The 27,106-nt window shown below is 35.2% G+C and overlaps 1 protein-coding gene across 14 annotated transcripts in view; it reads left to right on the top strand.

Annotated features, from left to right (window-relative positions):
- Positions 1 to 27,106, top strand: part of LOC134529203 (transcription initiation factor TFIID subunit 3) — a 174,021-nt gene that overhangs the window by 96,471 nt on the left and 50,444 nt on the right. The window contains exon 8 of one of the 14 annotated variants that reach the window (XM_063363055.1): positions 5,720 to 11,765. The exons of 11 other annotated variants lie outside the window; for them this stretch is intronic. In XM_063363055.1, the coding sequence (XP_063219125.1) occupies positions 5,720 to 5,788 (69 nt within the window). In that variant the 3' untranslated portion in view covers positions 5,789 to 11,765. Of the gene's footprint in view, positions 1 to 8; positions 2,881 to 5,719; positions 11,766 to 27,106 lie in introns of those variants that run through there. 2 more of the 14 variants (XM_063363058.1, XM_063363053.1) reach the window with 2 other exon arrangements.

Genomic DNA, 27,106 nt, shown 5'->3' with positions numbered 1-27,106 from the left:
TTTTGCAGAGCTTTGCACGTGAAAGAAAACAAGGTTTTTACATAAAATCACGCAACCAAAGAAAACCAGCCAGTATAGAGAATTCTGCAGAAAAAATTTAGTCACAAGCATAAAAATAGACAAAAATAGGTTGAGAAGAATGAAAGTACTATGAAAACTTACACAAAAATTTAGTCTGATTTCAAGTGCTCAAGTGACTTTAAAAGGTGAGTGGTGACAAAGTAGAATGAACGGAGGAGTTGATGACTGATGTTATTTGGAGTAAAAAATATCTATCAACATGGGGGTAGTTGCAGTATCTATGGAGTTATGATGTGCAAAAATGCAATGCATTCGTAGCATGTTACTGGTGATAGTCACTATAGAGCACACGCGAGTGTGCAACGTAAAGTCCACTACAATTAAATTGCTTAAACAAGCAACGCACACATTTATCATGCGTTTGGCACAATGCATTGCCGCAGAAGGTGGTATGTTTAAACTTCTACTGTAAAAGCTGGTAACTATTAAAAGCTATTAAAACAAAGCTGCTAATTAATTCTGTCGTTTATTATAGTTTTTTCAACCACTCACCTTGTATGTCATACCCTCTTGTTTTGCTAACATGCATTGCTCTGCAAATTTTATACATTTTTCATAGTTTTCATGCTTTGATACTTTAAAGATATATAATAATTTTTAGTTAAACTTCTGAAACGTTCGCTTTTCAAAAAAGGGCCAGCTATAGTAGGGCCGCGACGTCTTGGCGGGTCGCCTCCCTAGAGCTCAGCGACCTTGTAATCGACACGTCCCGCCTTGTCTGCTCCGCTGATAGACACGGCCTGGAAGTCTCCATGCCGTTCCGAAAACATTGGTCGAGAACAATCTCACGTACGGTGCAACACAGCGCAGATCTTAATGATACAGAGATGCGATAATGCTTTACGGTAATTTATTATTTAAAGGTAGTGCACCATTTGCTCGACTGGGCAGCTTAGTTAAACATAGTTAAACATAGCTATACAATTCTTTAAAGTTAAGAACTAAATTTGTAACTGTGGGTTGCTGTAGGAAACACAATTAATTAAGACTTGCATGTAACTCCCTCGCTGATGCTTACTTTTCCATTTGGTTTGGCTGAAATGTGAAGACGATCGACATGACACTTTCACGCACTTCAAGAACCTTAACACGGGTTGGTATTTTTTCCATAACAGCACTCTGAAAGAACCATTTTAGTAATTTCGAGGGGTCCGAAAACCATATTTATAACAAACCATCCTCGCGTATTTTATAGTCTCCTGTTGTTGTGCTTGCTTTATAAACAAGAGAGGCTCCAGGAAGGAAACCCTGCCTAGAACCAACGCTTAAAACTATCAGCCTGTGCGCTGCATTTCCTGTTGCCATTACCTACACCTACAACGTCACCTTTCTTTTGCCAACATTTCTGAAAGGTTAAATTAGTGTCAACCCAGGATTCATCCATGTCAAATATATTCTTCCCAGTCTCCCTGCACTGTTTCATCTGAGTCAGCTACCGTTATCGCCAAGCAACAACGTCAGATCTTTCGAGAAGAAGCATTCGCTTATTTTGGCTTCTTCTCCACACAAAACCCATTTCTTTGAGTATTTTACGCAGCGATGTCTTTCCCTAACTCCATCCGAATTTTTTCTTTCAAAACTGGCAGTAGTTTCCTTGTCGTTTTTTTACTGCATAAAATTCGTGGCTAGTGTCTCTGATCACTCTTCTATCAAAGTCATCAACTGACAACAAACGTTTCCCAGTTTTTTTTTTTTGCTTGAAATGAATAATTAAACATGAGAGGCTGTTTAACGGTCAAATAAAGGAGTGATATATATATGTAAATATAAACATATAAATTGTAAATAAATAATGTATTAATATAATATACATTAATATATATCATAAAATCATATATATCATACAATATATAATGCAATATATAATGTATATAATGTAATATAATATTATGTAATATAATGCAATATAATGTGTAGCAATATCGGCTACACTTGTAGATAAAAAATATTCTAACAAGCGGTGCAGAAAGTTTGGAAAATTGCCAAATGCAAAACAAACAAACCGCGGGTGAAATTACGGGGAATGCGTTGAAAAACTTATAATGTTGTTGTTTGTTTTTTATTTGGCGTCTCTCTGTTGTGTTTTCGGATACGCGAAACTGATCTTTGGCTTATACCTGTGTATCGCGCAGCTCTTTCGGTTGCATTTGTTAGAGGTACTAGCAGACATATGTTGGCAGCTTCTTCATCACAACACTGGATTACACTACTTCTAATTTCCCTCTCCCCACTATGTATTACTTTATTGTATCTTGAACGTCCTGCGTCGGGCTCCATTGTTCACTTCAGACTGAGAGCGTGGCGCCTGATGTTTTTGCTATGAACCGCATAGCGGCTGATGTGCGCGCGCAGCTGCTTCCCCTCTCATTTACTCTTCCCCGCTTCCCCGCAAAACGACGCGCCAAGACGTCGCGGCCCTACAGTACATAAATGCCAAGTGTTTTAACTTATGGTTGTCTTTTGCAAACGTGTATCAATTTTCAAGGTAATGTTTTTTGTGGGTAACTTTTGGAGGAAAATGAATGCATAAGTAGTTTCTCTATGGTGGTGGAATGGATGGCTAGCCATTGAACCTTGCAACTGTGTAGTAGTTTCTGGTTTGCTCCTATTTTTTGACTAGACCAGCATTAACTTGCAATTTTTTTTTGTGTGTTCATAACAGGAAGTAATTTTGGGTGCTTCTATGAACTTCTGTTTTTGTCTGTTGGCCACCACTTAATGTGTTTCATAAAAAAGCAATGATTTATTTTTTCCAAACACACAATTTTTTTTAATAATTTTCTTAAAAATATATTTTAATGATTAATTAAGTTTGTCAAAGTTTTTTCCAATAATAAATTAGAACAGTTAATTGTTTTGCTATTTTCTTGTTAAGCAAAATAATTTCTCATGTATGAAGGTACACTTGAGATTTTATATTTACATTCATTTTGGTTAGGTTGAACTTTGAACCTTAAATTTGATTAAAATCCATAGTTAATTTTTCATATTTAATGAATAAATCATGTATGTTTGGCTAAATAAATGTTTTAAACAAGTCAAAGAATTATTAATTACACATTTAACTTTTTCATGCATGTGTAGTTTTGATGAGTTTAACATTTTTTTTACTATGTTGTGGTCAGCACCATTACAAATTCTCACAATTTTTAGTTTTTATGTAAAATCATATACTGTATTTTTTTATATGGTAAAATAATATTAGTATCTTTCATTATTATAAAATCACACTGTTTTCGTGGTGGTTACCTTTTTATCATAAATATTGATGTTCATATTCTGTTTATTAGGGACATATCACATCTTAAATTTTAATTTAACTTTTTATTGATGCAGTATAACTTTTTATTGATGCAGTATGCTAACCACTAACAATTTTATGTGCTTCTTTTAAATTTTTTTAATTTTTTTTTATTTAAATCTTTGCATTTGTGTTGTTTGGTGCCATATGGTCAATACTGCTTATTTTCTGAAGTGGTTGGTGCATGGAATGGACGTACATGCTTGCTATTCACTATAACATTTTATGGAGGGGAGGGACTAGCAGTTTTCATGTTTGTTAAATACTGCTGAAAGTTTTTCAACATGTTTTTTAGGTCTGTACCAATATGACTTTATCAATTCCTAATTGTGAAACTCATAACTGGTGATTACTGATTCAGTCTTCGATTATTACAGCATACTTTCATCAGATAAATAAATAAAACATGTCTCCAGCCATAGATAATACAGTCCTACTACCAAGAATAATGTACTTAAAAGTTTTGATTTAGATCTCATTTACAACTAAAGAAAATTCCCCCCCCCCCCCCCCCTCACCCTTCATTTGGTATGATTGTTAGTAATTCGGCACTGCTAAGTTACTATTCAGAAAGGCAGAATTTTTTTTCCTTAAAATTTTCAGGCAATTTTTATATTCTACTTGTTCTGTAGAAAATGTTTTGTGGTGCTGCAACTAAGAATTGAAAGCTTTGATAAATATTTAAGTCTATAAGATTAATCCATTATCTGGTCAGGTGTGTTGCAAGTAGTGCACCAATATACATTATTAATATGGTAGACCTCAGTACATGTGCCTCAGCAGGCTCATAATTGTTGTAATTAATTTTTTTGTTGTATTAGTATCAGTTGTGCAAGTATTATGATTGTAAATATGAGAATGTTTAGACCTCGCTGCAACCAAATTTTGGATGTGACAAAAAAAGTAAATGTGTGTTTTCCAAGGTTACCACTCTGTTGGCCATATAAAATTTCAGGTTTTAATATCACCTAACTAAAAAATAATGAAAATAGTGCTTGTACTTTCATTGAAATTTTTTGTTTTGGTATCTATGTGGCTCTTAACTGCACACCTTCAATTAATCTGGAGACTTGTCAACAGCAACAGCATGTCTGTTATGACTTATACCACTATAGGGTGCAACTGGGTAGAAGGAGCCACTGCTGTAGTTCTCTCCAGTAAAATTGAAAACAGGAGAAAAATAATCCTGATATCATTTAACAGTTTTGTGTCTTCAGTGTATGATGTAATGTAGGGATTTCTATTAGTTGAGTTCTGCAGTTTTTTGTTTCATGACATATATTGCTCTTTTAAAATTGCTACTGCAGACAATTGAAAACTGGAAGGAAAAAAGATGAGGCAGGAATGTGTTTTCAGCAGTCCCAACTTTCATCTCAGGTGCAGAAGGTCTGGCAGTAAATAACTACAGTTGAAAGAAGCTAAAGTGACCCAGTTTTCAGGCAAAGCATGTAGTTTTTCAGCTAAGCTGTTTCTAACATGTTTAACCACATTCAACAACTCTTCCAGACATAGTTCAGGGCTTCCTAATACTCCTGGTCAGTGGCCACCCTGTTTATTTTATTGAACTGTTTATCAGTATCGGTGCACCACTAATATATATTTTTCTTTTGTTTTATTGCATAAATATGACAAGCTGAACGTCTGGTGTTAAAACTATTTCAGGTTATAATATGTTAAGGCCAAAAACCTTTTATTGTGGCACAAATGTCTAAATTTTAGAATTCAGTTGTTAGGTATACAAATTCTCGAACTTTCCTTTTAAGTTTAGCTGGAAACTAAACAAATAATAACTTTGTTACATTCCAGTTTGGCCTGACTCAGCAACCCAGAATAGTTACAAGGCACCTTAATCACTTGAAAAGTTTATGTTTATATACAATGATTTTGAACTATGTTTTTTTTTTAAATTTAAGTTTGTCTAGTTGCCAACATTGAAGATAAATTATTCCCTTAGGATAACAGTTTATTATGTAGTTGCATTAAAAATGAAAGAGTTCATGGCAGTCCTTTATTATTATTCCTCAAAAACAAAAATAACAGTAAACCATAACTTACATAACAGGTCCAGACGATGTATCACATATTCATTGCAGCATGTCGCTCGATTACCAAAAAAAAATTTCAAGTCCCTTTGTTTTACTGTGGAACATTGGTACCACTAAACCTGCAGAAAATATCCCAGGAGGGTGACAACGGTCACCCTGGGCCAATTCAGACACCTGTGGTCAAATTTTAAGTTAAAAGTTCAAATATTAATTTTAAAAAGTTACGTTTCAGCCTGGTCCCGACCAGCAGGTGTGAAGTTAGCTATTTGTAACTATATTTCATTGTTTCCAGCGAGCCGCACATAGCGATGATCGAGTGACAACTTACTATCAGCGAAGTTGTCTTCCCTCACAAAGTTGACAACAAAGGTGAGAGAGACAACTCCGTGTCGACTGATCAGTCACAACACATGTCCAGAAAAATGACGATATTAGGAGAAATACTGTAAAAATGTTTTTCTCTGAAAATCTGGGAAGGCACATCACACCACCTCAAGGCTTGCTCTGATTGGCTGGCGAGGCAGCGCCCAGCGAAAGTTCTGGTTCATTACTGCGTAGTCATGCGCTCTTGTGCTGGGTTTTACCAATAATATGAGGCGTGAAAAATAACTTGCTGGCGACAGTGTCACGCCCGTGTCTTCCTTTCGTTTGAAACCTTCTAGAATGTTTTAGAATGTTACAGTCTTACTACCCAGAATATGCTTTAAAATTTGATAAAATTTAATTAATACACATGTTAATTTTAAGTGATTTATCGAATTACAGTGAAACAAATAATAATAAAACATACTATATTCAGCTTTATATAGAACCTTACCCATATCAATAATAATATTAAAGCACAAACAAAATAAATTAAATTACTATACATAATAGAAGAAACATGATTACAAAATAAGCTTCCTCAGTTAGTGTAATTGGTAGTAGGAAGCAGGAATTCTGCGATGTTACAAATTCTCTTGCATGTGTGTTCTGCCATAATTGTTTCGTGTGGGGATGTCACAATAATATGTGCTAATGCATGCTGCTCAAGTTATGAGGAGGTTCAGTCATTAATGGCTTGCGCCCAACATTTTGCATTTATCATCATTAATGAGCAGTGAGTTGTACCCAAGTGGGTGGTTTCACTGTTATAAGCCTTAGTGTGGATATCTGTTTAATGTAAAATTTAACTCATCTTTTTTTTTCTTAGAATAGAATTGAATGTTTTTTTATTCAGAACATTTTGAATGGAAAAGAATTAATTCAAATAGGAAACAGAACAGTATTAAGAAAAAAAAAAATTTGGTGATTTGTACAATGCTTACCAATTTTTTAAAGACAAAAATACTTTTTTCATAATGTTCTTTGCTACTTTTAAAACATATGATGAAGGCTGATCAAATGGTTAGAAGTCACCAACATTTGATGATAGAACCCTCTCTTAAAATTTCGTAACACCTTCATTACTTTCAGTTAGAGAAGCCCATTTACTTTGCTCAAAAATTATAATTTAATCTGAAAACTCTTATCAACCTTGCAATCCTGATGAAAACCAACAAAAATTAAATTATTTCTATCTGCGGCTTTAATTTTTCATGTTAACTAATAAAGGCATTTAAATATTATAAACTGCAGTTTTTATTATTTATGTTGGTGATCAGATATCCCCCCTTTTTTCTTTGTTTTGTCCAGGTACACTATGGCATTGATATTATAATTCAAGTTTTATATGTTATTTTGAGACAGTTAACAAAAACTATTTATCTTGCATTACCTAAAATTCTTGACTGGATATAGTTTATGGTTAGCCTTAGAATTAAGTTTGCATGAAAGTAACGGACCACAAAATTATCTTATTTTGCATGGAGTGTTGCTAACCACCATTAAGTGGCTTATAGGATTGCATTTGTCTTCATCCAAAAAGGTTAGTTAGAATGTTGAGTATGCGTTAACAGTTTAATTAGCAATGACCTGACCGTGATGGATATTGCAATCTTTTAGGAACCTCCTGGATCTTTCTCTTTCAGTACACTTTGCACATACAAGTCACTGTCTCTCATGCAACATCCACACTCAGTGCAACTTAGTAAAATAATATCATTACAAAAGAAACTTTAATTATAACTATTGTGTATAAATTTGACAGTATGATTTAAACACATTTTACTGTAGTCAGTTTTAAATAAATTTTTTTCAAGTTTCTATGTCTACAAAAGAATATTTAAGAAACCATAAACATACTGGATCACTGACTTGCAAAAAACAAATGTTTTGTTTATGCACTTCATTTTTATGCCAGTGCTTAATGCATATGCATGTATGTGCATATTAAATTTTAACGATTTAAAATTTTCACATAAGTATTTGGTTATCTTCGTAAAATTTCAACATTAGCATATCAAATTTGAATTTTATTTTATTGGCATGTTAAAAGGAGCTTTGCTCTAGTGCGAAATGATACATGTTTGTGTTGCAATATTATTAAACTATTGTAAAAAAAACACTGCAATTTAATGTAATAACATTCATATACAAAATTGGAAATTTCCTTTTTCCATAGTTAAAATTAAAAACAATTAATGGGGCATAAAAATATTCACAAGCATGTTTAGGCAAAGTTTAAACACATCACGTAATCACGAAATGGCAGTGGGAAAAATTGTGTGCACAATTGAGAACTAAATTTTTTTTTTTTTTACATTTGAAGGTGCAACAGTCATTTACGTGTTTCATCTTGTGTATTGATAGTGGAAAAAAGTAAATAAAGTTGTATACAATGATGGACTTCATCAACAAAAAAAAGGCACTTTTACTATGGGCATTAAAAAATGTAAGCATGTTAGTGGCAGCATTATATAAATTAATAAGTCTCGATACATTTATTACCATATTACACAATAGTAGCTTTCTTGCTGCATTAATGCAATACAAATGTGTCAAAAAAAAGTGAACATAAATAATACGTCTGAATTTGTAATACTGCCAAACTAACTATGCTTAAAATACTTTGTACATAGACAGATAAATAACTAGGGTGTAAAGATGTAAATATGAGCTAATTTTGAATCTATTTTGGAAATAAAGTTTTTTTTACTAACAAAAAAAAATTGTGTGTGTTATAAAATATAAATTGATTTCACAGTGCACGAAAATATCCTGCCCCTATTCATGAGTCTTCATTCCTACACTAGCACTGCTCGTAAATTAAGAGAAAAATAGAATGAAATAATATACTAATTACTTGACAACTTCAGCCAGTATGTAATTTAAAAGCAGGTACTATCGAAGTGACCATACACCAATCCCTCAGCACGATTAATGTGTTTCTAAAAATGTTCGTGTTCTCTTAAATTGCGTATTCTGTAGCATTGACCTCCATAAATAGCAAGGCAAATCTACTTAATATGTTCCAAAATGTTAAGGGAAATATTCTTTATCTAATATAAATGCGTAGAATAACACTCAATGATAAATATGTCACGCCATTTATCTTTATAAGCCTACCATGAAATACTTTGTATGACAAATACGACACCATGGGAGATAGTTATCATTAGTCGGCTGGTTGACTTGCCCGCCCAGGCATGACCTTCATTTCACGTCGCTTACCGTTCTGTGAACTTTCCAAACCATTCTTTACTGGCAGTGAAACCAATATTACTTTCCAGAATTTTACATTTTAATTTTTCAAAAATTAAAGTGCTTATTTGTGTATCACCCCTTGGTTCACACCAATCCTGTCAGGCCCGTGATTTTATTTCATTGCACCATTCATTTAACGTTTTCCATGTGAATCATCTGTTCATTTCTGTTCCGGTATCTAATGTCAAATATATTCCGCTAGTACAACCAACAGCATCAGACTTATATAAATGTCTGATAGTCCTTATTTCGTATGATTGTGCACATAGTTGACTTGCATAAAACTAAAGTGCAACCAACATAAGTATGGCCTTCATGAAATTCTGCATGATGTAATACTTCTAGTTTTGTCTCAAATTCTTGAACACGATGCATTACGCTCTCACTTGGAAGCCATGATTCCACTATGATTCCAACAGTAGGTGCTTGCACGTACAGTTACTGGCAGACGAATGGGCAGACATTGTTGGTGGCGTCATGCCCGACTTTTTTTTTTGCCTGTGGTGATTTTGTGTTAACTGCAAAGAGCCGGTATTATAAAATGTTTGCTTACAGCTGTCAATCCATTGAACAAAGTAATAAGCTTACGTAAAATTATAACTAATCTCCTTCAAAATACTCTCCTTGGCTAGCGATGCATGTATCCTAACGTTGATTTCATGATTGAAAGCATCCGGAGGTCCTTCAGCTGCTTCATCGTGGCTCTCTCAATGTCGGGAATGGAGTAAAAATGTTTTCCGTTTAGCACGGTTTTTATTTTTCGTAAGAGCCAGAAATCTCATGGTACAGGAACCTTTTGTTCAGCAAAAACTCGCGGATCAAAAGCGAGTTGTGGCACAGCACGTTCTCGTGATGAAGGAGAAAGCCATTGGCCCATTTTTCTGGTTGTGGTCAGTGGCCTGGCCTTGGTTAGAATTATAAGTTTTCCTGTTAAATTAAATTTTTTAAATCACTTATGTATTTGACATTTTTTAAATTTATTTTAAGTGTATGATTATTTGTGTTTGTTATTTAAGTTAAAGACTTTAAAAGGTAGAACTCTATCTCGGCAAGTGTAACGTAGCGGACCAGTACTTGAGTAGAACTCGTCTTAAGTTGGAGCCCGGTAAAAGTGTGTTGGTAAACTGTTGCGGTAGCTCGTATGGACCACGCTAAATATGTAGGTATGCCTCGCGCGGTGCTACAATGGCCCACACTATGGTTGTGGCGAGCAAAGCAGACACAGGTGTTGCAGCAGCGCTCTGGTTGCATGCTAAAATGACTCCACTGCCCGAACTGTTGACGTCGGTGCATGTGCAGTGTGCATATGGCGACTTTGAAGTGATTGAAGTGGTCAGCTGGGGTTCGCTAATCGACAGCGGCGCGAGCAGGGACCTTGGGTCCGGAAATATGCGTGTTGAGGCAAAGGATAGCCTGAGAGCTCGAATACTCTGCCAAGCAGGACTTGTTAGATTTGGCTTGTGTTTAAATAACTCGTTACTGGCGACAATTTTGAACTGCAAGTTTGCGAGTGTATTTCGCAAAGATGATGCAGGGCACTGTGAGTTCTTTCAGCAACAATTTTATTGTGTTGATCTGCCAGAATTCACTTCTACGTGGTTGTGAATTTGGCCGCATCATGCTGCGAGAGAAACAATGATGGCTAAGCCACATCCCTTTTTAAATGTTTTGATACGGTTGTGAAAACATGTGTTTAACAGAAACTTTTCATCAGTTGCGCAAAGATGCGATTTAAAATGCAAATGGTTACACTGCCTGTGGAGAGCATGTGTTTTAAGGGGCCCCGAGTAATGACTTGCGTAATTTATGTTCTTCCTTTTGTAACTTATTTTAGCATCATTGTACTATATATTTTTTTATAATTTATTTATGAAAAGTTATTTCTGGATCCACAGTTATGTTTTTATAGTCATTTTAATATCCTGGTGCCAGGCAGATTGTGTGGTTTTGAAAAAAGTTTTAATTTCAAAAAAAATGTACTCCAAAATTGTAAAGAAGTTTTTTTAATCTTTTATATTTTTATTATTGTATTGAGAAAATACTATATTAAGGATAGTATTGTTAAGGATGTATCCAGTTCGCAGTCGAAAAGTTTTGAGTACGAGATTTTGTACTTTTATGGTAGTAAAATGAAAAGTAAGTAGAATTATTTTTGCAGTGTTCTTAATGGTAGTGTTGGACCAATGACAGCATAATTTTTTGTTAATGCTTTTTGATCATTGAACCGACCCCCAGTGGTGGTTTTTGCTTAAGTGATATTTTTCAAATATTTCTCAAATTAATTGAAAATATTCAGGATGATTCTGCGGGGTGTTCAGATTGTGTGATCAGCCTCTAAAGCAGAGTAGATCACACATGGTCTCGTTCGCCATACATCATTTGGCAAATGTTGTAGTATGTCCTTGTAATATTGAGTTTACAGTTGTTCCCCTTAGAACGAACTCTGATCGCACAATGACCTCACTATAGAAAAACAAACATTTTAACAAAAAAAAACCGACTTCAAAATAAACAATTCCAACACAAAATAATATGCACTAAAAAGTAAAAAGATAATTGTGTATTCTTCTACAACTTAATAATCAAATTACTTTTTCTACTCATCAATATGTATGTACGATCTATGTGTTTACCGCGCAAGAAGGTAGGTAGGTACCAACCCACTTCAAATATAACTCAACACATACCTATGAATAACAAACAATGATCAAAATGTTTTATAGAGTTCTCCTAAGTAAAATGAAATGAAAAATATTAGACTACTTAAAAGTCAATCAAATTATTACGATAATATAATGTAGTTACAATTATTGTTATTTTTGGAGTCGGTGTCAGCCAAGTATGCTAGTTTATTTGTTTCCTTGGCTGACACCGACTCCAAAAATAACAATAATTGTAACTACATTATATTATCGTAATAATTTGATTGACTTTTAAGTAGTCTAATATTTTTCATTTCATTTTACTTAGGAGAACTCTATAAAACATTTTGATCATTGTTTGTTATTCATAGGTATGTGTAGAGTTATATTTGAAGTGGGTTGGTACCTACCTACCTTCTTGCGCGGTAAACACACAGATCGTACATACATATTGATGAGTAGAAAAAGTAATTTGATTATTAAGTTGTAGAAGAATACACAATTTTTTTACTTTTTAGTGCATATTATTTTGTGTTGGAATTGTTTATTTTGAAGTCGGTTTTTTTGTTTATTTTTTTCATTTTTAGGGACTCTGAAGTATTATTTATTTTATACTTTTTAATTTAAGTTCGTAAATATAAATACAGGTATGAAATGTTTTTTAAACTACCTCTTGAAGTCACGTTTAACCAAATTAAATGAAATTTAAATAACAAACTTAAAAAAAAATGTTGCTATTGCTAATTAGCGCCATGGCAGGCTCCTAAGAATTGAAGAGTTCCGTTACTTTGTCATGGATCCCATGATCAGAACCTAACCAAACTCTCATTAAAATACCCTTGAAGTACGTCTTTTCCAATAAAAAAAAAATTATCGAAATCGGTTGGCGTGATATTGAGTTATTCGTCCTTTTGTCGCGCACACATTTAATGAAAATTTAAGACTTATATGGTTTTCTCATGGATGCCATTGTCAGAACTGGACCAAATTTAAATGGGACCACACGGGAAGCACCAGCTTTCAAATGAAAAAAGAATCATCAAAATCGGTTCACCCAGTCGAACGTACTGAGGTAACAAACATTAAAAAAAAAAAAAAAACATACAGTCAAATTGATAACCTCCTCTTTTTTTTGAAGTCGGTTAAAAAAAGAGCTTGACCTTGACATTCAACTTTGACTGACATGCCTTATGGTGAGGAGAGCCACTCATTTTCCATTGGGAACTCTGTATTTTCGTCTCAGGATCATAGCCATACACCTAACTTACAACCCCAGTTACAGTTTTAGCCATGGAAGTCGGGATCTGCATCAAGACATTTCCATGCAAACTTACACATGATTTTCCTTCTGTTTCAGTCAAAAGTCTGAGGAAAGATTTTGTACTCACTTGTCTCATTTGCAAATTATGGGTTCAAATGCTTTGCATGGACCGGTATGAGATGCACAGTTCTTTGGTAAGCATTCAAATAGTTAATCACGTGTTGGTTGAACAAACCATTTTCGCCAATTTTTGCATGTTTTCATCTGTTTTTGAATTTGAAGGACGTCCCAGCCGTTACTCATCTTTAACCGAATCATTTCCGCTTTTAAATCTCTCATACCACATGTAAACACTCTTCAAAGTCATTATCACCATAAACTGATTTTAACATATCATGAGCATCTTTGGCACTGTATTGCTACTTAAAACCAAACTTAATGGTTACGTGTTGTTCAAAATCAATGAACACGACCTCACTAATAGCCTGTGAAGACAACTTCTCCAGTAAATTGCAACTTATGATGGTAGGGTGGATGGGTGTCAGCATCCAACATCCAAAATCCGGCGATGTCACTCCGCGGAGCATCCTCCAGCGATGTTGCGGTCTTCATGCAGGCCGGCGCTGGCACACAGGAAGGGAGTAGAAGGGGGGAGATGTTTGCTAACAAAAAAAAAAGAACAACACAACAGCACCATACATCATGCAACGTATGGTTTCATGTGATTCGTCCTAAGAACTTTACAATACAAAACGGCTTCACAAAGGATGGAATTAATTTAACATTAACTTTATCGGCCAATGATGGTAGGCAAAAATTCCTATACAACATGAGGTAATCTATGTTATAAGCATGATCACTGCGAGATATAATATACCTTCGCGCTACGGTCTCTCAGGCCCGATCAACGTTACAGGAAACAGAACTCAAAACAGCGTGACATGTCTGCTGGCGGCAAGCCCACTAGTTGAGGAGGGGTTGGGATAGTTCACGACCCAGGAATGAACAAAAGAAGGAAAACCTGTCGCCGAATGAGTAACAAAATTCAAACACACATTAATGAATTTTAAGTCAGAATCCCATAAAGTCTGGTCCTCACTATAGAAGGAGGTTAAGATGCCTTTCCAAACCTTGTTCACACTCTCTGACTGATTATCGTCTATTCATAACATATGTCTTCTTTATGTGTGGAAGACTGAAAATAGTGAATGTTCTCAGAAACTAACATTGCCGGCGCACAAAACAATTTCCAGACATTATCTTTAAGGGCCTTGACAATGGAATTGGCTTTCATGTTCTTTAACGGCAAGAGAATAACAAATTTAGTGAAAATATCGATGACCACTAGCAGACAATTATTCCCTTTACAATATCTAGTTAACGAACCAAAAATATTAGTGTGTAAGACATACCATGGCGCTACTTGCAAATCGGCATTGTACAATCCTACTTTAGTGTTACGGGGCAGTTTCGACACTTGACATTCGTGACACTCACGAACAAAGTCACATACATCCTGTCGCAGTTCTGGCCAAACCATTTGTGTGGCAATTCTGCAGTAGGTTTTAGCAATACCCAAGAGAGGCTTGGAAATAATTAAGCACCATCGGGTGTAACACCGCCGGAACCACTGCTTTACGAGCACAACCGGATTTCCCTGAGAAAAATATCAGTCCATTTACCTCCACATAAGGAATATCCTTCCGCGTCAACAAATCCTTGCAGATACTGACATAATGGATCCTGCGCCTGGCTCTCCCGGATATCAACATACTGAAGGGTGCTGAGTTCGAATCCGTGACAGGACTATAACCCAACTACCTCCAAGGCGCACTCAAACAATATTAACAAAAAACAGACTTATGTGAAGTCCTGTGTTATGACAGGAATCAGAAGCAAGGATTGTGTATGGATAAGTAACACCTTACTATGACTCAGCTTAATCGTGTTACGTAAAAATAATTATTAACACTTGATTCAGATATCATTATCAATCATTGGTATTTTATTTTAAACTGTGATTTCAAGGAAAATACACAATAAACAAATATAACAAATTTAACAATAATATTTATCTAAGCCTCAGGTACAACCTATCAAAAATGACTTAGCAGACGGAACAATCTCATTGATTAAAAGATACTTTGTAGATCACACCTATATATTTTAACATCAATATCTTAGGTGAATGTGAATAACTACACACACAATGACGGATGGCCTTAATGCTCATAAATTATTTTGCGTGACAGAAGACTAGTATTGAAGACACAATAAACAAGATACAATCTAATAAGTGTCCTGACCTGTAGGACTTATCAAATGTTTCTTTCAGAGAAACGTGCGCTATACGCATTTCCTACACAATTCATGCACGTAAAGTTTTATCCTATCAAGAAAAACTTTAAGTACATGAAGTACATGAAGAACCATAAGGGGTGGCCTCTAAAACAACAACGCAATTGACTACAATTTAAGCGTATCAAAAATCCCATGTCAGGGCAATGCAAGGCCAATACAAATACATGTCACCTGTGAGTTCATGGAAAAATATTGGACCTGTAATTTTACACAGTAGAAACTAAACTGAAAGTCAACTATCTCAGGTACACATTGGGTGTAACGATTTACCAAGAATCTGACCAAAAAGGAACAATCAAAACGACTCATTGAAATTTAAATTCATAAGGAAGTTGGTTAAATTATAACGGATCTCCGCAAACACTAGTGACCGCGAAATCTCGCGACGCAACATGTTTTGAAAGGGAATCTCTGAAAGCATTTAACATTAATACCAAAAGAAGCTAAATGATGGCCGGCCTGAAATAGCAGATTTGAAATAAACAGACAACAGCCCTATGATATAACAAACACGTACCATGTCCCGTGATAAGTTCACGTCGCACATTTACAATAACTTTACTGTTAATATAATCAAGAGAAATTACATGATCTGCTACGTTCATTATACCAATTAATTCAACAAAATTATAACAAGAAGAAGAAGGCAGAGCGATAGGACGCAAGGGTGCATCCGCGCTAGCAAAGGGTGGAGGGTGTTAACAAGGCAAAAGGAGAAAGGAGGTGGCAAGCTAAGGGGATGGTAAAGGAGGAGTGTGTCTGGGGGGGGGGGGAGGAAGGAATAAATGCCAGCGCCACGCAGAGTGTCTCGTTGATGTAATTATATTACAATAGGACTCGGGGAAGAGCATATGAACAGGTACACATTCTGTGGATTGAGGAATAGCTTTGGGCGTTTCAAATTCACCTGGGGAAAACATGCGAGAGAGGGCGTCAGCCACTACGTTTTAAGAACCTTTGAGATGGTGTATGACGAAACGAAAGCACGAAAGTTGAAACACCCAATTGGCCTAGCTTGCCCAGATGATGGGTAGGTTGAACAACCAACTAAACACCTGATTGTTGGTGTACAGGCCAAACTCACGACAATTAAGGTAGGATGCAAATTTTTCTATGCCGAATAGGCATGCCAGCACTTTCTTTTCGTATGTCCCCAGTCGTTTCTCGACTTCTGTTAGCATGTTGGTTGCAAAAGCTATCGGACGCAGCACTCCTTCCTCTAAGTGCCCTAGCACAGCCACTAACACAAGTGATGAAGCATCTACTTGAACAGCAAAATGCTTATCAAAATCCGGTAACACCAGAACAGGAGGTGTTGACAATAACTTAAGTGTAATGAATGTTTTTTTCCTGGGTGTTACCCTACATAAACAAAGAATTATTTTTATTTAAAAGCAGAGAACTGACAGCTAAAAATTCTGAATGAAGCAGGCAAAATATCCAAGCATTCCTAGAAAATGTTGAAGTCCCTTGACTTTTTCGATTGTGGGAAGTTCACTATGGGCACAATTTTTTCAGGATCAATGACAAGATTTCCTTGTAAAATCAAAAATCCTAGACTAGAAATCTGACATGGTCCTTACCTAGAGCTATTTTATTAGGGTTGACAGTGAGGTGACGGATCTAAGGCGACTGAAAACTTCTCTTAAGTGCATCAGGTGTTCGGTAAAAGACGAACTGTAAACAGTTATGTCGTCTATGTATTTAAATACATACCTGAATTAGTGTCACTCAAAATGTGGTCAAGAACATGACTCAGTACCTGACTGCTGAAATTGACACCCATGGGGACTCTATTAAATAGAAAGTTACCCCAAGGGATGGAGAAAGCTGTGTATTTTCTTCAGTCATGTTGGTGTAGACACAGGTGGAAACTAGTGTTCAGGTTGATTACTGAAAAAATCAAAGCTTCACCTGTTTTTTTTTGTGTGTGTTTGATTGTGTGTGTGTTTTTTTGTGTGAATGTATTGTGTGTGTTTGTGGGTGTGTTGTGTGTGTTTTGTGTATTTAACCAAAGAGGTAGAAATGGAGAAGGTATTTTTTAAAATAAGAAAATTGCTTTACCCCTCCCCTTCCCCAACAAATGCATATGAAGTTATTATATCTTGTTAAAGTAATACCATCTTTTTTTTTTTAAATAAATTATTGATACAACAATTCATAACTGCCACGGATGGATTAAAAACGAGGTTAGAGGACAAAATCTCCCTTAGTAGGCACACCATCAAATCTGTTCAAATTGTTTGTAAACTTTAGATGTTATCTAGAACTTTTATTCTAAAACAATTTTGATAATATGAATCATTGTTGTTAGGGGTTGATAAATTAGGGGTTGAAATACAAAAAAAAGTCATCTTGTTACCATATGCAATATCAAATCCATTCTTATTTTCTGCAAACTTTACTAATATTTTCTTCAACTTTAATCTGAAATAAATATTAATATGACCAACCATTACTGTAAGGGGTGGAAAAAACATTGGTTGAAGAATAGAAAATTTTTAAAATTTCTTATTAGATACACCACCAAATCTGTTGCAATTTATTATAAATCTTATAAATATTATCTAAAACTATGGTCTGAAACCATTTTAATAAAACTAACCATTTCTGCAAGGGGTTGAAAAAAACAGGGAATGAAGGCCACAAATATATTAACTTCTCTACCATGTAGATGTACTGTCTAATTTGTTCTTGTTTATTTTAAACCTTCCAAGTATTATGTAAAACTTTTGTTCAAAATAAATTTGGATACAACCAACCATTACTTCAAGGGGTAGAATTAAAAAGAGTTGAATGACAAAAAAAAAAAATCATCAAACTCCTTTAGTAGGTGAATTATCAAATCAATTACAACTCTTTTTAATAATCCCTAACATTTTCTAAAACTTTTGGCTGAAATAATTTGTGATGAGGTGAATTATTACTGCAAGGGGTTGAAAAACTAGGGTTTGAAATGAAAAATGTTCAAAAATTCCTTTTACGTACACTATTTAATTCATTCAAAAATATTGTAAAACTTTTAATTCGTGTAAACCTTGTTCTAAAACAAATTTTTATATGACTACTTATTAGCATAAGCGGTAAAATATAGTGTAAAAAGGACAAAAAAATTTAATAACTTGTACCTTATTAGGCATAGTATGAAATTTGTTCTAAGTTATTCAATGCTGGATGCATTTAATTTAAAACATTTTTGCTGCTTTATATGTATGAGATAATGTTTAATTAATAATTTTGAAATATTGGAGAACGTATATGATATGTACATTTAGTTCTCAAACAGTTCCAGAGATTTCTAGAATATTATAGTTGTTTCCAGAATGTTCACAAAGAAATAGGTACTTTGAAATCTATCTGAGCCTGTTGGCTGTGCTGTGGGTTTTGTTGTTTATGTGGGGCTGTTGTTTGTGTGTTTGCTGTCGACAGAACACCTTTGAAATCTGTCTGATATTCTTCTGTTACCAACTCATCAAAGGATTAATTGCGTAGACTGACTTTTGTTCTTTGATTTAAAATTCAAGCTATTTATATTGTTTAAAACATACTTTCTTAGGTTTGAGAATATTTGGATTTTAAGAATTATGTTGGAGTCATCCACAAAGCTAATGAGAACTATTTCGTGCTGCTACTTCCGTGTTATTAACATAAATCATAAATAGTATAGGGGATTAAATGCTTCCTTGAGGAACCCCAATATATTATTGTTTTGATATCTTAATTGACAGTGTGGACCCAATCATTTAGGCTCTACTGAAAGGATACATTATGCTTCATGTCATTAAGATAAGACTGTAATCATTTGTGTGCTTTTTATACTATTCCCAGTTTAATTAATTTATTCAACAATATATTGCGATTGAATGTGTAAAAGGCTTTAGATAAATCTAAGAAAATTCCAAATGATATGAGTATATGTTGCATTGTATAGGTATCTTTTCTAGAAAACCAGCAATAGTTGTTTCAGTTCTTATAGCTAATGTAAAACCATGTTGTAAATTTGAGAGTATTTAATACGCTTCAGACTTAAAAGCTCACCGGATGAAAAATTAATCTCCCCTGGAAAGATCATTACAAGCATCATTTAATACCATGTCACTAACTCTGCCTCTGGACTTAATAACAGCTTAGATTTGGTTAAGAAGTGGGTCGACAAGGTTGTACAGGAATATTGCATCCAGGTTAGGTCACTCGCTGAGGATTTGATCACCCAATTCCACCAAATTGCGGGAACGCTGATGCCAGCATTTTACCCGCTGTTCCAACAAGTCCCATAGATTTTCAATGGGGTTCAAGTCAGGTGATTTTGCAGGCCATTGGAGATGTAATAGGGTGGGGGAATGTTCATAAAACCAGTTACATGTGCGTCCAGCCCAATAAACTTTGCTGTTGCCTTTTTGTAAAATTGTGGTATCAGCAACATTCTCATCATGCAGATGTTGAGTGAAAGGCAACACCTAATTATCCAGAATGTTTAAATAAACATGTTGGTTCATGTTAGTGGTCACTGCAGTAAGCGGACCCAATCCATGATATGAAAAACAACCCCGAAACATCACAGACCCACCTGCGGCTTGAACCTGGCCTTGCACACATCCAGGATGAAATGCTTTACTTGGCCTTAGGTTCACTCGACGACGTGCGTCATTGAAATACAGGCAAAAACATGATTCATCAGACCACATTACGTTCCGCCAGTCCGCTACTGTCCACATTCTATAATTTTTATCTCATTTATGACACGCAGCTTTATATGCCTCTTGGGAGGTGATGACTCCAAAAGTTCATTGCATGCAGTTCCCATCGCAATGTTCTCTCGCTAACAGGTTGTGATGTACCTTTGTTCACTGACTGCAACAATTCCTGTCTGGTTAGGAAGCGATTTTGAGTCACAAGACGTGAAACGCGTCTCTGGTCCCTCTCAGTTAGGATGTGTGGCGACGTGTTTTGTGGTTATGTGTAGATCACCACTGCTTGTAGACACGTTGAACAGTCCGCTACGAAACACAAACAAATCCAGCAACTTTGCGCAACGTATGGTCATGGCACTGCCAAACACGCTTGCCCCTTTTTGCCACTCCGACACATCCTAACATAACATCTACCCATGTTGACGTACACTGCGCTTGAAACATCACTGCTCACGTAGAGCAGTGCGTGTGTGGTTGAGCATGTGACTTGTTCACTGCGACATCTGTACAGGCTAGCAATTCATCTGTGCATGCGCTTTAGGATGACTAATTTTTTGTCCGTGAGCTTAATTGGACGTAGTTATGCAAAAAGGAACCAACCCACATGAAACATATTCTGAGTATTTTGAAGTTAAAGTTAATTATAAATTGTAATTCTCGTATTGATAACATAATGTGGGTATAATTTTAATGGTCTAGTATAAATACTGATATAATAATAGCAACGACGGTACAATCAACCTTGCACTATTTTAATTTATTTTCAAATAAAATATAACAAAATTGTGTGTTGGTTCCTTTTTGCATAACTACGTCCAATTTTCATACTGTGTTCAAATATTTTTGTGAAATTAGACGTAATTGCTATCAGAAGATAATTTTATATTTCGGTTTTGCTACATTTTTAATGCAGGGGAGATTTTAAATTGCCGAAGTTACAATAACGTATTACATGACTTGATATTCATAGAGCAAGCCATAAAACAAAGGAGGAGTTGCTGTCAAAGTTAAAATAAAGAAAATACACTTCTTTTTCTCCTTTAAAACCAAATAAATAAAAAAGTTTAACAAACACTGCATGCTTGAAAGTGTTCAACTGCTACATTCGTATGGCACAGTTTTGCTAGTAAATTACCAGTGGAGGAAGGTCATCATCGTTTCCAGAAGAGTTTACAGCGTTACACGCTTTTAAAAAACATTGTTCGTACAGTTAATTTTGTTTCATATGAGCATTCTCACATGAATTCTAAATTCACCTTTCTTATCACATGTAAATAAAGATAATGTAAGTGTAAATCCTACCCTTGATCGTCGTCAGAAATAGTATGTGTACTATCATCACTGTTATGTGATGTACATGTCACCACTGAGGTTACATTTGGCACTGTGAGTGCCAAAGTTTCACAATTTTGGCTTTTTGGCAGTGCTGTTTGTGCAGAACCATCACCAGCAGGCAAAACGTTTTGTACCAACTCCAGCTTCTTCCTTTGTTTCGATAATCTTGCCAGCCTATAGGAAATAATGTAATTCATTAGAGGAGTTAATGAATTAAATTTGGCTGTGCGTTATTTATCACTAATTTATTTTAATTTAAGAATCCTTGAAAACTATTTCATTGCAGATAGCCTACTGTGTTTTCCTGTGTTTATCTGCTGTTTTCTACGTTTGGACCTCAATCTCTCTCTGTTGAACTTGTTTCTTTTGCATAATCTATATCTAAGTTAAGTGCTTTTTTGTATTTTTGTCCAGTTTGAGTCTTTTCTTTTTGCACTTATGACTTTTTTTTGCAGAAATTTTTATCTATTTACTACACATCCAGCATATTAAGTTCCAACTAATACGTGGCACGGTAAAATGTCTGATTATTTTATCTTACTAATTTGTAATCCAGAATGCTAAAACTGTCTTTGAAATTTGGAAGTCTTGTCTAAACCACCATTAGGCTATAACCGACATTTACTTCAACTTGCCAACAAGTTTACAGCAACAGAATTTGTTGCTCAGAATCCATAGTGTAATAAATTTGGAACTGTGTTCCAGCTGATTAAATTTATAATGAATAATCCCTGTACCATTATAATTGCCAGGTAATAACAAACAATTTCAACTGCAATGGAAACTTTTAAGTTAGCACTTATGTCTAATAATTAATTATTTGTGTCAGCGATGCAGAAAAGTTATGCAAACCACAAAGTCATTATTCCTTTATTTTAATCAGATTTAAAACATTTATGTAAGGAAAAATCATAAAATATTTAGAATTAACAATATTAACAAAGAAACTTTACTCTTAAATAATTTTTATAAAATATCATATTTATAACTCTTAACACACTATATACAAGAAACTATAATGGTATTAAATTAATTCAACTTTAAAAAGAAAATGCTGCTAGGTATAAATCTATAAATTCTTTAAACTTAAAACTGCTAAATTGGCTAAATTCTTCAAAAGCCTTACATTTTTTGCATTACTTATTAGGCTCAATTACTTTTACTGTTAAACATTAATGTTGTGGTTACAATGTAGAACACATACATTAAAAAAAATACTAACTCAATTTGGCATTGATTAGTTTCTTTCCATTTCCTGCTTAGCTTCATCTTCAAAACACATCAAATCACTGACACTGAAATCAGTTTTTGTTATTTGGCTGTTTCAAAGCAATATTTTTCCTGGCAGACTTCCTCTGTGATTATTGGGGCATCTAGCAGGTGAACTCTAAACTCATTGTAGAAATTTGTCCCTGACATCTAGCGGAGTAATGGTGAACTCACACAACATTCGTTCTTTTCATGAGCTATGCGGGGTGGTTAAATCATAAGTTTTAAACTATAATTATTTAATTTTTAAGCCTGGTATATTTGTTCAGATACTTCATACAGTTCTTATAAATTCCTAATACAGTGAACTCTCCATATAGCGATTCTCCCTATAACGATACTTTCTCTATAACGATTGATATTGACATTAACGTTTGGTCTACCATAAGAACAACATATTTTTTCTCTCTAAATAACGATATCGTTCACTCTCTATAACGATGTATTTACTTAGAACACTAATCAAAATACAGTAAAACATTACGATAAAACCAAATTTCCAGTCGTACCACTTGACGAGCGATCGCCAGTTGGACTCAAGGTCAATGCCCGTAACCGGTTATTTCCACAGGGTGGCGACAAACCGGGAAAACCGGGAAAACCGGGAAAAGTCAGGGAATTTTGCCAGCAGGGAAAAGTCATGGAAAAGTCAGGAAATTTTTCAAATAGTCAGGGAAAAAATTAAATCTTGTCTAAAGTTCCTGCTGCAGCATTTTACAGCTTAATATTATTCATAGTCTTTGTTAATTTGTTAATTGTATGTAGCGAATTATTAACTGAAATTCTGAATACTATATTTTATACGAAGTTTGACATTTTAATGAAGCCATTTTTGATGTCGCGGGTCCATGAAAAACTCTGCTGTGTTTGCGTTGCTGATAACAGCTGGCTGGCGTGCGCGCGCATGCATTGTATTGTCACCATAGTCATGGTACGTGTACCAAATTATTCTATGCTTACTAGTTTTATAGCTCATAGTACACCGAGATGACCGAAATAGTTTTATTTTTGTTTCTCGTATTATTGGCAACTGTGGTACAAGTACACGAACGTTTTGGGATGAAAACGTGAGTGCTTTTTTTTTTGTTGCCAGTCGTGTTGTGTAGTGCTTCTCTACGTTTTACTTTTCAGATGTACTATTTATTTCATTTTGCTGTCCTCTTTGTGTAAACGTTTTGAATAGTGGCGTGTACATGTTTTCAGTATTATTTAGTAAGCTAGTCGGGCTTTGTTCTGAAGATAAAAAGGAGAGAATAGAAGTAGTAGACAAAGATGGGGAAAAAAATGTGCGCGGGATCAGATATGAACGTGTGGGCTTGGGAAGAATATTGCCGTTGCTGAAAGCTAAGGGTAAAGGTGATTAATGAGTTAAAGTGTTTATTCGGTTATATTCAAATTTTTAGCCCATTACTTTTATGGAGTAAAACATTTTTTTTAAAATGAATTCCAATACAGGATAAGAAAAGTGAAAGGTAAATATTAAGAGTAGCTAATCATTAGACTTGCGCATAATAGTTCGCGACCGGGAGCGCTCCTATTAAAAACGTTTACACAAAGAGGACAGCAAAATAAAATAAATAGTAAATCTGAAAAGTAAAACGTAGAGAAGCACTACACGACTGGGAACAAAAAAAAAAGCACACACGTGCGAACTAGGTCGCTCTTTTAGTTCGTCTGCTCCCATCTCGAATTCAAAGAAGACAGGTCACAGATAGTTCGTTCGCTTTGCTACCGCTACTGCAGGCGATCTTCTTTGTATGTTATAGTAGTTATTTTTTATAATGATCAGTGTTGTGAACGCCTAGACTATTATCCTTTTTTGGATTATTATACATCAAATGAGTAAATAAAACAATAATTTACTTAATTGGGTAAAATGGCGTATATAACAGTTGTTTTTAATCTTCACTTAACATATAATATAATCGAAAAATTTTAATTTATAAAAGGATTTATTTTATAGCTAGTTAAAGAAATATTATTTATGAAATGTGTTTATTTTAGTGAATAAAATTCAGTTTTATAAATATACAAATTTTAATTTTTTTTAAAGTTTTAGAAATAATCAACAAAAAATGCGTTATTATTTACAGGCAACAAAATTACGTACATTATTAAGAAAAAAGACCCATTACTCTTTTAATTTGTTACCTTACAATTAGACATAGAAAAACTAATAAAAACTCTTAAGTAAGATTGTTTGCTAATATTGCTTAAGAATGTGTATGTTCATTAGTACCTATATATAATTCACTAAATATTAGCAAGTTCATCATCACTTAACATACACTATAATCAAAAAAATTTAATTTCTAAAAGCTATTATTGTTTGTCTGATTTTGTTTTGACATATATTTGTGTATGTTATCTGATAAGTTAGTTATAATATGTAAAAATAAGAAGGTTTTACGCTTAAAAAAATTGATGAGATTGTTAGGCATGGTCAGGGAATAAAAATGATTTTCCTGGAAAAGTCAGGGAAAAGTCAGGGAATTTATTCTTTACAGTTTGGTAGCCACCCTGTTCCAGTGTTTAGGCGAGGGGGTGGTCGAGTCCACTAGTCGGCGCGGGGGTGGGAGGTCAGTGGCGGGCGAGGGGGTGATCGAGTCCACTAATCGGCACGGGGGTGGCAGTTCAGTGGTGGGGAAGTTGAGCGCGCGCCAAGCAGCTCAGTCAGTTTACTCAGTTAGCCACGTCACGCCTGGCTGTTCATATCGGAGCTGTTTTTGTACACCTTACTGCACCGTGTAAGTTAATGAGTGTTTTATCAGTTTTATTCTAACCATTATGCTACCAAGAAAGCGGAAAGTGCTCACCGTGGATGAAAAAGTGTCATTAGTTAAAGCAATTGAAAATGGTGAAAAACAAACTGATGTTGTGCGGCGAACGGGGCTTTCCCAATCGACTGTGGCTACCATTTGGAAGGATAGGCGCAAGTGGCTTGACGCAGATGTGCATGGGGATAAAAAGAAAATGCGAAAACCTCAGTATGAAGACTTAGATCGTGCTATTCTGCAGTGGTTTCAACAGCAACGCATAAATAACATACCGCTCTCTGGACCTTTGATAAAAATGAAAGCTGAGTTTTATGCAACAGAGCTTGGCATTCCTGATTTTAAGGCTTCTGAAGGTTGGCTGAGCAAGTGGAAGCAGCGCCACAACATTAATTATGGACAGATCAACGGGGAGGCTCGTGACGTCGATAGGAACACTACAGATGGCTGGCTAGAAAAGGTATGGCCTGATCTTAAGGCTCGTTATTCAGCCGAAAACATTTTTAATGCTGATGAGACGGGTCTATTTTACAAGTTGACACCAAACAAAATTTTAAAATTCAAATCAGAAAAGTGTATTGGAGGAAAGTTGTCAAAAGAAAGAATTACAGTTTTGGTAGCGGCCAATATGACAGGATCGGTAAAGAGAAAACTTTTGGTGATTGGCAAATCTAGAAACCCGCGTTGTTTAAAAAACATCAAGCGTCTGCCTGTCACCTACAAGTCAAACAAAAGTGCTTGGATGACGTCTCAAACTTTTGAAGAGGAGTTGAGAAAATGGGATTCTGAGTTGAAGGGGAACAAAATCTTGCTTTTGGTGGACAACTGCCCTGCACATCCAATGATTGAAAACCTCGAAAACATAGAACTCTGCTTCTTACCTGCCAACACCACAAGTGTCCTTCAGCCCATGGACCAAAGTGTTATCAAAATTTTGAAAAGTCATTATAGGCGCAGGCTTTTAATGGAACTCGTCGAGTCTAATGGGAATTTCAAACCTACAATCCTAGACGCCATACAAATGGTCAGTAGGGCATGGGCAGAGGTAACGGATAAGACCATAAGACATTCCTTCAAGCATGCAGGATGGCTGAAAGATCCCGAGCCAGCAGATGATGAAGATGACTTGCCTTTGGCCGTTTGGGTTCAGCAGCTGGAGCTTCCTACAACATTTTCAGAAGAGGAGCTTCTGGATTTTGAAAACATCGATGGGCAAGTGGCTACAGCAGCGGGTGTTACAGACGAAGACATCCTGAATTCTGTTCGTGTTGATGAAGATAGTGATCAGGAAAACATTGATCCAGAGGAGGAGCCTGAACCAGAACCAGTCCCAACTCCAAAAGAGGCATTGGAGGCTGCTAAAGTACTGAGAAGATTCTTTACTCACCAAGATGATCCTGTGGCTACGGAAGATGTCGGTCGTTTAGAAGATAAAGTGAGGTCATTGCTGTGGAAAACTAAAAAAAGGCAAACGACGCTAAAAGACTTCTTCCAATAAACTGTATGAACTGTATGTCTTGTTGTGTTATGTACTATGTACGTATTTTGACATTCTAAATACAGAGTACTACATATGTACTAATGATTGTATACACTGTATCATTGTATCATTTCATATACATATGTAATTTACTACTACATATGTACATATGTGTGTTTGTGGACAATGTAAATATAGTACTGTATATTGTATTTATACTGTTTAATATGGTGTTTTATTTC

Source organism: Bacillus rossius, chromosome 2 (assembly GCF_032445375.1).
Source record: "Bacillus rossius redtenbacheri isolate Brsri chromosome 2, Brsri_v3, whole genome shotgun sequence".
Taxonomy (NCBI): domain Eukaryota; kingdom Metazoa; phylum Arthropoda; class Insecta; order Phasmatodea; family Bacillidae; genus Bacillus; species Bacillus rossius.
Note: the sequence above shows the minus strand (reverse complement) of the source record. Positions and strands in the feature narration are given on the sequence as shown.